This window comes from Anastrepha obliqua, chromosome 2, assembly GCF_027943255.1.
Source record: "Anastrepha obliqua isolate idAnaObli1 chromosome 2, idAnaObli1_1.0, whole genome shotgun sequence".
Lineage (NCBI taxonomy): Eukaryota > Metazoa > Arthropoda > Insecta > Diptera > Tephritidae > Anastrepha > Anastrepha obliqua.
Genome location: NC_072893.1, coordinates 26603213 through 26622909, shown reverse-complemented (window position 1 = coordinate 26622909; position 19697 = coordinate 26603213). Strand labels below are relative to the sequence as shown.

General features: G+C 37.8%; 1 protein-coding gene across 1 annotated transcript in view; it reads left to right on the top strand.

Moving 5' to 3' along the window:
• Positions 1–5733, top strand: part of LOC129237652 (serine/threonine-protein phosphatase 2B catalytic subunit 3) — a 70297-nt gene extending 64564 nt beyond the window's left edge. Inside the window, exon 2 of the mRNA XM_054872525.1 lies at positions 2686–5733. Coding sequence (XP_054728500.1) covers positions 2843–4576 — 1734 coding nt within the window. The 5' untranslated portion in view covers positions 2686–2842 and the 3' untranslated portion in view covers positions 4577–5733. The remainder of the gene's footprint in view (positions 1–2685) is intronic.
• The last annotated feature ends 13964 nt before the right edge of the window (positions 5734–19697 follow it).

Here is a 19697-nt window from a genome sequence, read left to right as displayed (position 1 = left end):
CCTTTATGAGGTTTATACTTCGACCTCGTGGTCTTTGATGCCCTCTACTCATCACAGTACCACATCCAGACCCGGTTCCCTTATTAAACTCAGGATAGAGCTGGGTTGGATTGAGCGAACGAGATTTTCTTCTGGCTGCAGATGTCTTAACCTTCTCCACGCTATAGCGCTGCATTCCAAAAGAAGGTGCACTGGAATCTCCTTAGATTGCTCGCAGAAACGACAGAAGTCCGTAGACCAAATTCCGATCATGCGCAGATGACTACGCGGTTTACAGAGACTTGTAAGAATGCCCGTGAGCATCCTCAGTTTATCCTTGGGGAAGGTTGCTCTGTTTACCATTTAGACGAAGACGACAGGTGACTGCATCGCACTAGCAGAGTTTAATAATCTGCTACAACAACAACTACTTCAAAACACATAACTAATGAACTCCATCTGGTATCGCTGTAAACCGAACCGGTATATGCGTGACTACAAGTCAAATACTTCAACCTAACCTAACCTTTCAGCGATTGATTTTACATAGGAATTGGATGGCCTGGTTCTTGGTTTAAAAAAATTATGAGTTATTTGTAAACCAGTGGCCAGATGAAACCAGTAATTTTTTACCTGAAAAACAAAAATGAAAAAATGGAAATGTTTGTCTCGTACACCGCGTGGTGCGCTGCATCAGATGTAGGTAGGTAGCACTTATTTGCCGTTTTGATGCCATAATGTGGACCACTACCTGTGTAAAGAAAAATTATTGGGAAGAGAAAACCTTCTACAGCCATCCAGTGCGGTTGATGTAGGGGATGAGAGAAAAGGGATCTAGGCTGGAGAATTTCTTCAAGTCATTCCCAAAGGGCACTCTAAGGAATCTCAAACCGCCAGAGAAAGTGTTCCACAGTCTCTTTCTCTGCAAGATCCCCACAGCTTCTGCAATAGGGGTTGTACGGAAATCGAAGCTTTTCCGCATGAATACCGATCACCCCATGACCAGTGAACACCGCAATGAGTTTGGAAATAGAATGGCGGGGGATTCCCATCACCTTAAGTGTTCTGTTTCTATCGTATTGGGGTCATAATGTTTTCAAAATAGCACACGATGAGACAGACCTCCATCTGTCTTACGCTTTTCTTAGAAAGAAATTGTGTAGTTTTCCTTTAACAACGGACAAAGAGACACCGATGTCTGAGAGAGGGGCAGCATAAACCGGTTCTGTCAACCCCTTCCTGGCAAGCTCGTCGGCAATTTCATTTCCCTCTATATTCCTGTGCCCAGGAACCCAGATAAGGGAGATGTTTCCTGCTCGATCGAGATGTTTGAGTTCCTCCTTACAGGAGTTCACCGAAGAGAGGTGCAATACGGCGACGACAGTGCCTTGATCGCAGCTTGGCTATCGGAAAAAATATTAATGTCTCCCTCCCAACAGCGATCCCGAAGCATTTTGCATGCCTGCAGGATCGCGAAGACCTCTGCTTGAAAGCCGCTGCTTGTCTCCGGCAGTTTATAGGAGACCGAAATGCTGGCTGATTTGGAGTAGACCCCCGCTCCCACTCCAGACTCCATTTTGGATCCGTCAGTGAAAACAGAGGCATCTACATCCGCACCAACTCTCCCCTCTTTCCAATCTTGCTTGCTCGGAAAGATAGCCCTAGCACAACCCTCAGAGTTTGCGGATGGAGAGGCCGGTGCGAATATCAGAGAAGGAAGGGGAGATCTGCTTCAAGATGCTGCTATGTCCTACAGGAAGTTGTCTCCAAAGGCCAAACTCCTTCAGCCTAATAGCACTCTGAGCAGCAATGGATTTAACCTGCAGATCCACAGGAATTAAGTGGAGAATAACGTTGAGCGCAGCGGTAGGGCATGTTCTACAGGCACCAGTGATGCCCACACATGCAGTTCTCTCCACTCTCTCTAATTTAGTGGAGTTGTAGCCCTTCTGAAGAGCTAACCACCAACTTGGCATATGCTACCACCTTTACTCCTCCCCTGTTTGAGCGAGTTAAGGATTCATCCATAGCTACTAGCCAAAGGAGAGGCGAGAGGATGCCGCACTGTGGTATACCTCTATGAACGAACCTAGTGATTCTAGCCCCTCCTGCCACAGCATTTATTTCCCTACCGCCAAGCAGGGACAATGTAGTCATTGTTATTCTGTGCCATAAAGTAGGCCAGAAATTTGGCATAGCATGAAAAATACCCCCCTGTATTTGGGGTATGAATCTCGTGAAAGTCATTATTAGCAGTGCCAAAATGCGCAATCAGAAATAATAACGAAACCACAACCACGAGCTTTGCAAGAATGCCGCGCAATTAAACTGAAAGTAATTTATCAACCATAAATTTACTCAACTCATGTAATTTTTTTTTTTTTTTAAACATGTGATGTTGACTAAAAGTATATCTCGCGTATACGAAAAAAAAACCAAAAAAAAAATATGTTTGTATGTATTTGAAAATATACTGATTATGCAGCTGGCATTACTCTGTAAGAGCAAAAATTATGGACATCGAATAAACACAGTTTGGTTGGCTATTCAAAGAAATATTTCGCAATGGTTGCTACATTTAATTAAAATCGTCTGCATTGGTTTAATGCCTCATCTTTTATTAAAGGCATTAATTTAATATATAGGAAATGCATATGAAAAATAAGACAATTAAAAAATATTTTATTCTTTTCCCTCTACTTGCAGGCAACTGCTGCATTACCACTGCTAGCGACGGCCAAAAGTAGCCGCAACGCCGACAGTTTCTGGCAAATCGCTCACAAATTCACAGCACCGAACTAAGCGAAAAGCGAGTAAAAATTAAAAAAAAAATCAAAAACAAAAAAAAACAACAACAAACAGCATGTCTTCGGTTACACAGCATACGGGCAATCAAGCGGTGCCGCAGCAAAATGGTAAACAACAGTCAAATGCTACTGGCACCGGTGGCGGTGGTGCAGCCACCACTACCAACAACACACATGACAAAGTGAGCGGCGGCAATGGGACAGCGGGCAATGGTGGCGGTGGCGAGAACTCGAATACGCAATCTCAACAAAGTCCCACCAAAAAGACAGGTCTATCGACTAAGGAGCGCGTCATTGACAGCGTGCCGTTTCCGCCGAGTCGCAAACTAACAGTGGCCGACGTATTTGATGCACGCACTGGCAAGCCACATCATGACGTACTCAAGCAACACTTCATACTTGAGGGACGCATCGAGGAGGCTGCCGCTCTGCGCATCATTCAAGAGGGCGCCACACTGCTGCGCCAAGAGAAGACCATGATTGATATTGAGGCACCAGTGACCGTTTGTGGTGACATACACGGCCAGTTTTATGATTTGATGAAACTATTCGAAATTGGCGGCTCACCCGCCTCCACCAAGTATCTCTTCCTGGGCGACTATGTGGATCGAGGCTATTTTAGTATTGAGTGCGTCTTGTATTTGTGGTCACTGAAAATCACCTACCCGAATACATTATTCTTGCTGCGTGGCAATCACGAATGCCGTCACTTAACAGAGTACTTCACTTTCAAGCAAGAGTGCAAGATTAAATATTCGGAACGGGTGTATGATGCTTGCATGGAGGCTTTCGATTGTCTACCCCTAGCGGCACTAATGAACCAACAGTTTCTGTGTGTCCATGGCGGCTTGTCACCCGAAATTCACGAGCTGGAGGATATACGCCGTCTGGATAGATTTAAGGAGCCACCAGCATTCGGTCCAATGTGTGATTTATTGTGGTCAGATCCCTTAGAAGATTTCGGCAATGAGAAAAATTCGGACTTTTATTCGCACAACTCGGTGCGCGGCTGTTCATATTTCTACAGCTACGCTGCCTGCTGTGACTTTTTGCAAAACAACAATCTTCTATCGATTATACGTGCGCATGAGGCGCAGGACGCCGGCTATCGTATGTATCGCAAAAGTCAAACCACTGGATTTCCCTCACTAATAACCATCTTCTCGGCACCCAATTACTTGGATGTGTACAACAACAAAGCGGCAGTGCTGAAGTATGAGAACAATGTGATGAACATCAGGCAATTCAACTGCTCTCCACATCCATACTGGCTTCCGAATTTCATGGACGTATTCACATGGTCTTTGCCATTTGTGGGCGAGAAAGTAACCGAGATGTTGGTGAATGTGTTGAATATTTGCTCGGACGATGAACTTATGACGGAGGAGAGTGAAGAACCGCTATCCGACGACGAGGCGGCGTTACGCAAAGAAGTCATACGGAATAAAATTCGTGCGATCGGTAAAATGGCGCGTGTATTCTCAGTGCTACGTGAGGAGTCTGAATCTGTATTACAATTGAAGGGGCTCACACCAACCGGTGCACTGCCATTGGGTGCACTATCCGGTGGCAAACAGTCATTGAAGAATGCGATGCAAGGCTTCTCACCCAATCACAAGATCACTTCGTTCGCCGAAGCCAAGGGACTGGATGCGGTGAACGAACGCATGCCGCCGCGACGCGATTCGACGCCATCGCCAGCTGAGGAGGGACAAAAATCATTGTCAGCTGCCGCTGCTGCAGCGGCGAATGCCAATGCTAACGCCAATGCGAATGCAATCAATGGATAATTCTAAGTCCACAGTGTTTTAGTAGATATGTAGGCCAAGTGCCCGCACTCAACGTTACGTTTCATAACAACATTGTATTTGTACTACGGGTAGTAAACAGTAAACGGTCAAGCGGAAAGCCAGCCAGAAGAAAATATATGATAAATGAGAACAAAAGGAACGTAACTCTTAGGTTAAGGAAAGAATTCAAAAAAAAAAAACAGATTAGGAAAGAAATATCAAAATGCAAGTTGAATGAATCGTGGAGTTGTGTCAAAAGTATAACAGAAACAAATAGAGAATTAAACACGCAAAAACAAAAAATATAAAAATAAAAAAAACAAAAGATGAAACAAAGCAAATGAAAAGAAATGCATAGAAAATTAAATAAATATATCTCGTCGTTGTTATATCTTCTCGTCCTACTTTTGATGCACGGTGGTTGTACGCGCGCGAATCAAACGAAAGTGACTCGAACTACTCTATACGCATTCGCAACCGAGATTGCGTGTTCGCAACTGTATTGGTGAGATCATCATCAGATGGTTGTATTTGTATTTGACAAGTGAATACGAGTGTACGCCAAGCTACTGAGCAGTTGAAGTATGTGCAGCTGCACATACGCACCTATACATGCATACACACACACCTGCATATTGTACTTATATATGTACGTGCATATGCTGGTTTATGGAGTAACGAGGCGTGGCGCGACGCTCCTAGCGACCGTCGTGCTTCACGTAATGTTGGCGTAAACGCCGTGCACACTCATCTGGTGATCGTTTTGTGGTCTTATACGTGCCATCTTCATTATAGTCATACATACATACATATGTAATTGCTGCCTTTATTTCTGTTCGCTCGGTCATTAAATTTTCCTCTAAGTCATAATAGGCATTTTACAAAAATGCTGAGAAAAGCGATTCATATTTGTTTTGTAGTTGCCATATAGTTAACAATTCTGTATGTACATATGTACATCTGTATATCCTCAAACTTAGCTTTCAGTGATGCGAAATTACTATCTATAAGATAGGTGCATACTTACACGCCTGTATATACCTATTTTACGTTCTTGCGCAAGAGAAGAGAAAATTCAACTTTTGCATAAAAAGTTAACTTCAATGTAGACTGAATTTTCGTGCTAATAAATGTATCTACATTTCACTTTTTATGTATTATAAAAAAAAATATTGCTTAACTCGCCATGTGAAATTCAGCGCCGCCTTTCAAATCAAGTCACTGTTCAAACTTTGAAATCAAGCGCCGCCTTTCAGAGCAAGTCACAATTTGAACTTCAAAAGTAAGCGCCGCCTTTGAGATCAAGTCACAGTTTGAACTTCAAAAGTAAGCGCCGCCTTTGTGATCAACTCGCAGTTTGAACTTTGAAATCCAGCTACGCCTTTGAGTTCAAGTCACAGTTTGAACTTTGAAATCAAGCCCCGCCTTTGAAAACAATTCACAGTTTGAACTTTGAAATCAAGCTCCGCCTTTGAGATCAACTCACAGTTTGAACTTTGAAATCAAGCCCCGCCTCTGTGATCAATTCACAGTTTGATCTTTAAAATCAAGCGCCGCCTTTGAGATCAAGTCACAGTTTGAACTTTGTGATATAGTCAGGAATGTGAAGTTTGAGCTCACAGCAACAAATGTTTGCGCGCAAGTTAAGCAGTGTTTATCACATGCATGCATACGTATATATGTACAAAACGCATCTTTTACTCGGAAAATTTGCAAATTTTGTTTGAGTTAAAGCACACTGTTTGTGCCTAAGGCCCATAATGTATACTTTTGATATAAGCAGTTTTTCGATTCACTCTCTCTTCTCCCTATTTTCTCACTCTACTCTCTCTTTCCTCTCTCTTCTCTCCTTTCTCTCCCTCTTCACTCTCTCTCTATATATATGTGTGCCTCTCTCTTTCTTTCTCTCTCTCTCCCTATTTGCTCCTCATTTACTTGGACCGAACCGAAGAAGAATCTCGAAATAATCATAAAGCTTAGCGATTTTTATTTTGATATTTTTATAATGGTTACAAGTAATCTATTGATCTAAAAAGTAAATATTTATAAATATGCATATGTAAAATGTATGATGATTGTTAACCAATTGTGAGGGGATCGCATTGAAATTGTTTAGTTAATTGTTAATCAATGAATAGACTATCAGTTATTATTTGATTTCCTTTCTACGTAAGCGATATGTAACTATCTATAAAGAATTTACTAAAATTTTCTTAAATAATATTACACTTACTTATAACTGAAATGTGAATTTACAATTAAGATTAAAGCTAATTAAATAAATAAAGAAATAAATGAATAAATAAATAAATAAGTTAAATACAATATGTGCAAACACACAAGAAAAAACAAAAAAGCAAAAAAGTTGATACCATCAACGCAATCAGCAAAGCAAATGCTAAGTTAATAAAACAAAACTAAAAACCAAAAAACAAAAAAAAACAAAAAACAAACAAAAAAGAAACAAAAACATGCATACATACTTTTTCATTAATTCATAATTATTAAAAATAATATAAAACTTATAGCAATTTGAAGTACTTTACATTATAGAAATACGTACATACTTATAACTTAAAATATCGCCCAAGAGAACAGCAAAAATACAAAACAGTTTAAACCATTGCACGAATACACAAAATTATATAGAGAATTTTAGAAACTAAGCGCTGCAAAACTCTACTTTCTTTTTTCAATCTGATCATTGTATGTCTGCTTCGGAAATTTTAAAATAATCGATTTTTTTTTTACATTTTTTTATTGCTCCCTGAAAACAAAAAAAAAAACATGTAAAAATTAAGTGAAAACAGAGTTTGAGTTTCAATTGGTCCCAGAAAAGTAAGCAAAAAAAAAATTTTTTTTTTTTTCAAAGTTTTAATTTTTAATTTTGTTAATAAAAAATAATAAATCGGCATTTCAATTGAATGATTTTTTCTGTTTTTTTTTCTAAATCAAAACTATAAACTATGTCTTTTTAGTTAAAGTTTTGAATTAAAACAGAGTTTGAGTTTTAGTTTAAATTACTCCCAAAAAGGTATGTAAAAAATGTATTTTTGATTTCTTGAACTTCTCATAGTTAATTTTGTTATTTATTCTGGAAAAAAAAACATTGTTTATAAATCGAGTTAAAACAGAGTTGGAGTTTGATTTGGTCCCAAATAATAAAAAAATTTCAATTGTTAATTTTGTTAATAAATAATAATAAATTGGCATTTCAATTGAATGGCTGCAAATATCTTTTTTTTTTTAATCTGGTCACCGTTTTTCTAAAATTTTATAATAAACCATTTTTTTCTGTTTTTTTTTTCTTTTGAAATCAAAACCTAGTTTATCTCTATCTTCCGATAGAGTGATTAATTTTGCGCCATCTTGTACAAAAAACAAGAAACACAGACCAAAGTTTCTATTTCCCTAAAGCTTCAATCAGATCTAAGAAAATTATTACATTGCCTTTTCAACACAAAACTATTTGTAAAAAAATTCTTAAGGGGGAACACCACTGTTATTTTTTCAAAAAATCGATTTTTTTTTGCATTTTCTTAAAGTAGATATATTCAAAAATATGTAAAAAAAAAATTAACTTAAAATCTTGACGAAGTTATACCCAACACAATAAGTGCAGGTAGTGAGTTACAACGGCCAATGAAAACTTTAAATGCGTTTTTCTCAAAACGACTTTTCTGAACATGGTGGCCTCGATTGCTCGAAGACTTATGAAAAGATTTTAATTTTTCTTTTTATTTTTTTTTATTTATTTTTTTAATTTTTTTTTTTTAAATTTTTGTACATGTATTGGCTACAGTCGTCCATAGCCGTTTTTTTAAATTCCCAAAATTAATATTTTTTCAAGCCTTTCGATAACAAAAAAGGGTAAAAACACAAACTCATTTTTCAAACCTGCACCATTTTCTCAAAAAAAAAAAAATACAAAATAAAAACAAAACCGCCACGTACGACGATAGCCATTGATGTATAGATTAAGTGTCCGGCATGTGAAGGCAGCCCGCTCGACACTAACCACCTTTTCACATACCGCATCAAACCCATTCATCTAACATCCCTCTCCCTCTGGACCCAACCTGTCGAAACAGCTAGTTTCCTAGGCCTACCGTTGGATGAGCTAGACGAAGTCGACCGGTGATTACACTACACTGACAGGGCAAAGTTACTGCTGCAACACCAACAACAACAACAACATGTATAGATTACAATGTTTTTGGTTTTTTGCTTTCAGTTGATTTTTCACCGCTGTATCGTGGCCACCAGGGTGCATCAGTTTTTGATGACGTCATTGCATTAATATTAATAACAATTGTAATTTTTAATATTTTGACGTGATAACGTCTTATAATTCGATTTAACAGGCTGCAAGCACGAAAAAATGTGTCGTTACCTTGCTCATTAGTGTTACCTTGCTCATTGCCGTTACCTTGCTCATGTGTCGTTACCTTGCTCATTGCCGTTACCTTGAATGAACTGCAAGCGAAAGCGCGGAACGAACGACAAAGCAAACAAAGCAAACGAACGGCAACGCTAGACATCTTGTTCTCTCCTACTTAAGTGAGCGTATATATGTATGTATATGCGCATATGTACTTATATAAATTCACTTATTTGTATTTGCATATGCCTTCTTATTGATTATTATTAATTCGATTTACTTGAAGAATTTAAAATAAAACCGAGTTTGTTAATAATACCTATTGTTTTAATGTTATTATTTTTTGACGTGATAACATCTTATAATTCTATGTAGCCGGCTGCACGCACCAAAAAATGCGTCGTTATCTTGCTCATGCGTCGTTACCTTGCTTGAACAGCATGTTATGTTATGTTATGATATGTTATGTTATGCTATGTTATGTTATGTTATGTTATGTTATGTGATGTTATGCTATGTTATGTTATGTTATGTTATGTTATGTTATGTTATGTTATGTTATGTTATGTTATGTTATGTTATGTTATGTTATGTTAAAGTATATTATGTTATGTTAATGTTAACTCATTCTCTATATCCATACAAAATATCTATCAAACAAATAAAATTAAAATTTTCTTTTGAAAAATGCAACCATTCAATCAGTATTTTCTTATGACGTTATCACGTTAAACTATCGTCAGTAAACCGACTTTACAGACAACCTCTTTTTTTTTAATAAAAATTTGTGTCAGTATGGTTGAATATATGTTAAATAAAAAATAATTTGTCCGATCCTGAAACAATCATCCCTACTTATAAAAAAAAATCATGAAAATCACTTAATTTCCACGCGTTCACAGTGGTATTCCCCCTTAATAAATCTAATATTAAAATCCTAAAATAAGTTTTTAAATTTTTCTCGATTCAAATTAACAAAAAATTTGATCAAATCAAAAATAATATTCCGCAATATTTCAAAACCAATAGAGGTTAGCTTTATCGTAATTCCTGCATGTGGAGCAAAGAAAATTTAAAAACATATTTTCATATTAGATAGAACTATTAAAGCCTTCAACTCTTGAATGGTAGTGTTGTTGTTGTTGTAGCAGCGAATACTGCTGAAGTGACAGTCTTTGGCCGAACATAAATTCGGATCGTTCCGGTTAAGTAGAATCGACTGTCGTGGGAATGTGAATGGTAGTGCCCTACCAGGTGGTTGTTGTTGTAGCAGCAACAGCAGCTACGGTGATAGTCTTTGACCCGTTTCCACGACAGTCGGTTCCACGTTACCGAAACGACCTGGATTTATATCCGGCCAAGGACTGTCACTCTAGCAGCATTCCCCGTATGTACGTATGGGTAATGTTTATGCTGCTACAACAACAACAACATAGTCCTTGGCCGGATTGAAATACGTGTCCTTTTCGGTACCGTAAAGTCAACTGTCGTGGGTGTTTTCAGGTAATCTTGCAAACGATTGGCTCAAAACCTGCGCGACATGTACAACAACGCCTACGTTTTTGTTTAATTTATTACCAAATTCTATTTTTGTAGTAATTTTTCGTGCACTCAAATATAAATTTTAAATAAATCTTAAGTTTCAAATGAAATTGAAATGAATTGATTACCAGTACTTTTTTATTAATCCACTTATAGTAAAACAGACAACATAAAAACAATACCAAATATTCGCAATATTTCTTCATTTCAAAGTAAAACAAAAACAAAAAAAAACAAGCAGCGAATAATGTTTCTATAAAAAATCAACAAAAAATTCAAATAATATCAATACATATATAAAAATATATATAATATAAAAAAAATATACATATTAGGAAATTATTATGAAAAAGTGTGAATTCGCCAAAGCGGAAAGAGAGGGATGCGGCAAATAATCATTTACCGTTGAAACGTGAGAACTTACATACATACTTATGCATACTCGTATATACATACAAAAAGAGTTTGAAAGAGAAAATTCGTACTGTGAGCGGGAAAGGCAGATTATGTCATACATTTAAAATTGCAAAGTAGCAGAGAGCACATCTTCATTTCTAGATAAATCTTAAAATTTTTCAATTTTATTGTAAAAGTTACATATTAATTACGTATATCATAAAAAAACAAAAATAAAAAAATTAAATAAAAATCCAAAGCAAATTGCAAAGCATCAAAAAAACAAAAATCAAGGAAAAAAGAATACGATTATTATAAAAAAGCAAACAAGAACAAAAATGATTAGCAAACAACAAAATTCAATGCGAAGAAGAAATTACCTTTCGACGGTATACAGAACATAATGCAATCCCTTATAAAATTTGTAAAAATTTAAGTAACAAAAGCAAATTATCAATGTTATTTGAATAAAATAAAGTCAACAACCAAACGTTTACAGACTACAAAAATAATAAAATAATAAAATGAAAGAAAACAAAATATAAGTACCTATCCTCCAATAAAAATGCGCACATTTATTTATTTCCTTTCAAACAATTGTTTTAACTTAAAAGTTTTAAGCTTGCCAAGTTGGATAAATCGGAATTCTAGTGATTTTTAACCAGTTAAGGATTATTCGTCAAATAGCTTCGTTTGCACCTCTCGATAATTATTATTAGGTCTGTTCATGAAGCAAGTTTTGATGGTCATGCATCCGTGTACACTTGCAAAGTAGGGGAAAGTGAGAGAGCAAAATAACACTTCATTTAGAGGGGAAGTTGCAAGTTTTTACTGGATATATTTTTACTTGTAAGAGTTTGCAAGTGAGAACAACAACTGATCGCAAAGTAAAAATAAAGACAAATTAAAGGAGAACACCACTGTAAAAATTCAAAAAAATTGATTTTTTTTGTTTTGCATAAATTATTAGTATAATTACTCAAGAAAATGTGGTAAAAATTTTAAAGCGAAATTCGCTTTACTTCCGATTCTATGTGCACTTAAGTGAGCGCCCGTCGGTTCGGCCCGGTAGCGCTTACGATACGATGCTTTATTTCTAACGCGTTTCTCTCGAAACGACTTTTTTTTTTGATAAGGTGGCAACGATTTCTCGAAGACTAATGAACCGATATAATTTTTTTTTTTTAATTTTTGTTATCGCATTGGCTATCCTAAGTAAGTAGCCGATTTTCAAAATTTTGAAAATAACAATTTTTTTTGGGCCTGTTGCATTTAAAAAAAATGGTGAAAAACACACATCGAAATTCAAATCACCAGCATTTTGTAAAAAAAAAAAAACAGTTACGTACAAAGATAGCCACTATTGCGTAGATTAATAAAATTTTTGGTTTCAGATAATTTATCATTGCTGTATCGCTGCCACCAGATGACGTCATTTTTTTTAACTCGTTACGTTTATTTACATAAATTTGTCAATTTTCAATATTTTTTAATAAAAATTTACATCAACATAGTTTAATACATATATAATAAATTGCCTTTTGTCCGATCCTCGAATAATCATTCCTACCTACAAAAAAAATTCCCAAAAATCGACTATTTTTGACCTCCACAGTGGCGTTCCCCCTTAAAATTTGTGAATTGAGTCAAAGTTCTAAATTTAAATAAAATGTGGAATGTAGGTAAATATGTTTTATAAATACAATATATATATATTTTTTTTTCATTTTTGGAAATTAATAAGAATAAGAAGAAAGAATAAATTAAATTTGAACTATAGAGAAGGTGGTTAAGTATCACTTGTGTTGGGCGCACATCGCAACGTAATTTTTTTACAGATCCATTGTCCACTACTTTTTCCAAAATGACATCTGTTTTTAGCACCGTAATGTCATCTACACTTTTCCTAAAAGTACGAGTATAGCGTCGCGTTCTCCCTAATATTCACACCTTTTTCTTATAATCGACTAACAAAGATACCTTTTCCGAGTTCCAAAACATAAGACCCATCATCTTTGATGACACTTTGAACATGTTGTTGTAGCAGCACAAAAATTCCCCATACAACGTGCAGAGAAAGAAGCTGCAGTGATAGTCATTGGCCGTATAAAAATTCGCGTCGTTCCGGTAACTTAGAACCGACTGTCGCGGGAACGACACTTTGAATATCTTGGGCGGTGCTGCAACTTTTTGATGCCAATACTTCGATTCTCCGGAAAATCTGTGCAATAAAAGCGATGAGCAAGAAGAGATGGTGAAAATCGAGACTTTGATACGATGAATGATGAACGACTACTGTTGGAGTCCATCTCGTGAAAGGGACATCGAGCAATAGAAATTGCAATTTCTGATTCATAACTAACTATTAATAAACTGCTTATTGATAGTAAAAATAGCAAAACAAAAAAAAAAGCAGGTTAAGAAGAGTTAGACCTTCGCCGGAATCGTACTTTATACACCCGGAGGAGTACTTAGTAAGAAATGTTAATAGAAGATTATTAGAAAGTACTACGGTACTCGTCGGACTTGTCCCTTGCGACTTTTTCTTATGTTCAAAACAGAAAATATCTATAAACAGACGGCGATTTAGAACAATTGCGATAATATATGGTAGGCCCCATCGTTGGAAAAGCTTATACTATACCCGAGCGCTTTTTGGTTAGAGGTTGTTCGAGGATTACAAAAAGCGGTGGCACAAATGAATTATATCTGAGGGCGAATATTTTGAATGGTACAAAATAAGTAAATATTTTTCGAAGAGGGTAAAAAGATACCTTACTTTTTGAACACACCTCGTATATATATATTATACATATATATATCGTTGTTTTTTTAACTGCATAAGAACTGTCGAAATCGATAACAGGGGTTTGACAGCTGAGAATAGCAAATTGCATTGACATTTCTGTTCAGTAAGGTTTGACAAGTCATCATGAATCGTTTAACGACAGAAAAATGCTTCCAAATTGTGGAAATTTATTTTAAAACAAAAGTGAAGTGAAGAAGTGAAAAGCGAAGTGTTGAAGAAGACATCGAAATGTGGGCATCCCTGATAAATGGAAAACAGGGAGAGTGGTTCCGCGACTGAAACCTGGGAAACCCGCCAACCAAGGGGAATCTCAAAGGTCGATAACTCCCCTTTACCCAGTAGTAAAGACACTTGAAGCCCTCCTACTCACATTCTTCACGAATCACCTGGCCCCATCCCCACATCAGCATGGCTTCCAACGAGTGCACAGAACCACCACAGCACTCACCGTCATAAACGCCCAGATAAACCACGGGCTTAACTAAAACCGCCCCTGCAAGAGGACTGCCCTAGTAGCGTTGAACTTGAAGAAGGCTTTCGATACAGTCAGCCATTCCACGCTACTAGATGACATTGAACAGTCGTCACTCCCGCCAGGGCTGAGTGGTCGTCACTCGTCAGTGACTTTCCAATATCAAACATCAAAGCAGAGGAAGATAGAATAAGGTGTACCGCAGGGTGGTGTCCTTTCTCCCTTGCTGTTCAACTTCTACATCTCGAAGCTCCCCCAACCACCAGCGGGAGTCTCCCTGGTCGTATATGCTGTCGACTGCACGATAATGGCGTCGGGCAATGACATTGATGGCCTGTGCGCCAAAAAGAACGTTTACCGCACCGACCTTTCTCGCTTTCTCACTGCGAGGGATTTCCAACTGTGCGGGCAAGTACGCGGTGACCCTCTTTACCACCTGGACAAAAGAGGTCAAACTGCAACTCAAGGTAAAAGTCGACACACCAATTCCGACTGTTAACAATCCCAAAATTTAGGATGTAACCTTTGACAGTTTGCTCTCCTTCTCTGCGCACGCAACCGACCGCAATTGCCACTAAAGTCCAAAATCGCAACGAGGTCCTCAAATCGCTTGCCGGCCGCACTTTGGGCAAAGACAGAGAATTGTTGCTATCGACATTTAAGATAATTGGCCGGCCGGTTCTAAACTACGCTGCGCCTGCCTGGGCGCCTGGAACTATGTAATGACACGTAGTGAATAAAGCTCCAGACTTGCCCAAACACTGCTATTTGGACAGCGACGGGTTGCCTTCTGATAACCCCTCTTCAACACCTTCACAACGGGGCACAGATGCTCGCAGTAAAGGAGCACAATAAACTACTACCGCAGGTTTCACCCTTGCAGACACCAGTTTGAGCTTGAGCCGCCTCCCAGGCACGTCAGAAAATACCTCCTCCATTCCGCCGACGAGATCCAGGACAAAACTAACAGACACTTACTGGACCAGACAGTGTTTAGACAGACAGTAAACGACTTTCATCGAGAGACCGTCACCACCTTTATAAGCTCCCGACCACCGAATGCCGTATTCGGAGTCCAACCATCACCTCCGTTCCGGATATTGTAGCAAGTTAAACTCTTACCTATCCAGAATTGACCCCGACATACTAAACATATGTCCGGCATGTGAAGGCACCCCGCTCGACACTAACTACCTTTTCACATGTCCCATCAAACCCACTCGTCTAACACCCCTCTCACTCTGAACCCAACTTGTCGAAACCGCGCATTTCCTGGGCCTACCGTTGGATGAGCTAGACGAAGACGACCGGTGATATACACTACATTGGCAAGGCAAAGTAAACTGCTACAACAACAACATCGAAATGTCGATTCGTCGATTCGTCGCCATTCTCAACTTGTTGGCCTTTGTCCTTCGACAACGTGGAAAATTTTACGTAAGGGTCTTGATGTACGTACCTATAAAATGCAGTTCGTGCAAGAATTGAATGGCCATCGTTTGCGTAACATTTTTGCTGATTGGGCTTATTTGGGTATATTAAGTAAATAATTGGCGCGTACACCCTTTTTGGGTATTTGACCGAGCTCCTCCTCCTATTTGTGGTGTGCATCTTGATGTTGTTCCACAAATGGAGGGACCTACAGTTTCAAGCCGACTCCGAACGGCAGATATTTTTATGAGGAGCTTTTTCAGAAATACGCTCGGAGGTTTGCCATTGCATGCCGAGGGCGACCGCTATTAGAAAAATGTTTTTTTTTTTTTTTTTTTTTTTTTTTTTTTTTTTTTTTTTTAATTTTGCTTTCACCGACATTCGAACCAACGACCTCTCTGTGAATTCCGAATGGTAATCACGCACCAACCCATTCGGCTATGGCGGCCGCCTGACTGGGTATATTACTCAGATTTATTGGAAAAAGTAGTAAAAAATTGGACTGCTCGAGTTGACCGAATTGACCAACTCGTAGCTGCGGCGGACATATGCCTGATATCACAGTAAAAAATAAATGCCATGAAACTAACCAGATTATAATAAAAAAATCATTCCAACAAATTTCTGTTTTATATTACCATTTTAAGTTCTCAAGCTCTTAAAAAACACCCGCTATATATGGATGTATAGTATAATACGACATTATCTGTGAGGCGCACCACATGGAGAACGCAAATAAGTTGTGTTGAAACTAGACTTACTTTATGTGTAATCATTGCGTTCTCAATAAAAATAACAAAAACAAAACTAAGCAATTTCAGTAACTAAGAGTTTCATCACTTGCGCAAATATTTGTTAAACTGAGTCTTGAAAATGGAAAATAAATTTAATTAGCAAATATGAGTATTCAGAAATAAAGCTACCCTGATGGAAATCATTTTCGAAACTAGTAACTTAAGTGCTGGCCCAACGCAAACATGCTTTACTTCGACAACTTTCAAAAAAAAAAAAAGAGGTTGTCTGTAAAGTCGGTTTACTGACGATAGTTTAACGTGACAACGTCATAAGAAAATATTGATGGAATGGTTGCAATTTTCAATACAAAATTTTAATTTTATTTGTTTGATAGATATTTTGTATGGATATAGAGAATGAGTTAACATTAACATAACATAATATACTTTAACATAACATAACATAACATAACATAACATAACATAACATAACATAACATAACATAATATACTTTAACATAACATAACATAACATAACATAACATAACATAACATAACATAACATAACATAACATAACATAACATAACATAACATAACATAACATAACATAACATAACATAACATAACATAACATAACATAACATAACATAACATAACATAACATAACATAACATAACATAACATAACATAACATAACATAACATAACATAACATAACATAACATAACATAACATAACATAACATAACATAACATAACATAACATAACATAACATAACATAACATAACATAACATAACATAACATAACATAACATAACATAACATAACATAACATAATATAACATAACATAACATAACATAACATAACATAACATATCATAAAGCATTCACCAACAGCTTTCATTTGATACCCATATTGTACATACACGTTCGAAGGTTACCCGGGTCCACGTTTTGACCTATATCTCGAGACCCTATCTACCAATAGGTATTCAAACTATACGGAAATCATCTTCAATACCTACTTAATATAACAATGTGTGCAAGTTTGGTTTAATTCGGTTCAAAGACACGGCGGGTCCACGTTTTGGCATATATTTCGAGACCCTAGTCATCAATAGGTATGAAAATTACCCCGTATTAAAGCACTTATCAACAGCTTTCATTTGATACCCATATTGTACATACACAACCAAAGGTTACCCGGGTCCACGTTTTGACCTATATCTCGAGACCCCAGTCACGGAGCGGCATGAAAAATACTCTGTACTAAAGCATTCACCAACAGCTTCCATTTGATACCCATATTGTACATACACATCCGAAGGTTACCCGGGTCCACGTTTTGACCTATATCTCGAGCCCTATTTCCAAAATAAAATATAATCCATGTTACTCGTGGATGATGTAGCTTTCGAATGGTGATAGAATTTTTAAAATCGATCCAGTAGTTTTGAGCCTCTTCATTACAAACAAAGTTTTCCTCTTTATAATATTAGTATAGACAACATATCTTATAAGGTATATGGTAAATATTACCATAAATTTTTTCCTTCATATATAATAAAAAAATTAATAATAATAACATTAAAACAACAGGTAGTATTAACAAACTTGGTTTTATTTTAAATTCTTCAAGTAAATCGAATTAATAATAATCAATAAGAAGGCATATGCAAATACAAATACGTGAATTTATATATGTACATATGCGCATATACATACATATATACGCTCACTTAAGTAGGAGAGAACAAGATGTCGAACGTTGCCGTTCGTTTGCTTTGTTTGCTTTGTCGTTCGTTCCGCGCTTTCGCTTGCAGTTCATTCAAGGTAACGGCAATGAGCAAGGTAACGACATATGAGCAAGGTAACGGCAAATAAGCAAGGTAACGGCAAATAAACAAGGTAACGACAAATGAGCAAGGTAACGACACATTTTTTCGTGCGTGCAGCCGGCTAAATCGAATTATAAGACGTTATCACGTCAAAAGGAATGCATGGTGAAGGGATTTTTAGAGGTGTGCTCTTTAACAGGCCGTTATTCGGCTGTAAGCGAATTTCAACGAATCAGCTGATTGGCTGACGAAACAGGGCACTTGCTTACGAAAAAACTGGAATAGAGTTGGTGATATACGAAAAAAATCAACACAATGTCACTTCGCGTTGCAGTCTGAACAATGACTGATTGGACGAGTGTGTTAATGCTGCCGAATCTCCCTTGTGACGTAGCAACCGAAGTTTCCCTCACAATTTTCTTCTTCACCATAATTAAAGAGCAAACCTTGTAAATCTAACATCGCAAGGAAATTACAATCAAAGCAAGAGTAAGGTTAGATTAGGTTGGTATGGCTGCCCAAGGAATGAGCACACTTGGACGAGGAAAAACGGATTCGTCCTTTGTGATACCATTTTGAAGGAGGTGAGGTGAAAGAGGAAGACCGATGGGATGCGGGGAGAGGTGGTGCTGGGATGTTTAGGAGGGTGGGTTAGAATGTGTGGATCACGAACGATGACTGTGCTGCGTTTGCGTCAACCGCTTTGTGCTACTGATGAAATTTATCAGATTTTTAATGACAACGCCTGCTATATCAGCAGACGCAGCAAAGAAATAAGAGCCAAGATGCCTGGATCTTAGCCCTCATCGTCCATACATCCATCGCAAAAGGGACTTGAGGTAATTCCAAGCCTCACAGCATGCATTCCTCGCGCATAGTGACCTGTGAAAAAACCCACGAGATTCGAGAGCTGATATTTTGTCACCCTCAGAAGCTCGCCCGAGCGCTCCCTGTCCACACGTGGCCAAAAGGATTTCGCGACCTTACAAGTTTGTGTACTTGCCCAACGCTCGCTGAGTTGGCGCGATGCCCATCTTTCCAGGAGCAGACCGCAGATAGTCAGGGGGATCCCAATTCTCTCCTTTCGCGGGCGCGATGCGTACTCACCCTCGGCTGCGATGACGGTGTAAACAGTAAGCGAAACATGTCCTTTTATCATGAAACATTTTGTCTCATCCAAAAACATACTATCGTTGAGCCTGTTGCGCCCGCTTCCTCAGCCGCCGAGAACTGATAGCCCAAAGATTACAAAATGTGAGTAGACGTTCCGGGTTAAGGGGGGCTCTAAAGATAACTGGAGTATCCCTATTCTTGAAAGGATCCTCCAATATTGCATTCTCCACCCGAAGGCGCAAAAAAGACCGAAAGTTAAAGCGCTGGAATTTATGACCCTAAAACAAAGCTGTATTTGTCAATGTCAATGGCAAAGAAGAGTTTTCCCAGCATCTTTCTAGCGTAGGTGTTTGCCAGCATAAATGTGCAGTCATAGATTTAAAAAGAAACCCCCGAACTTAGCGA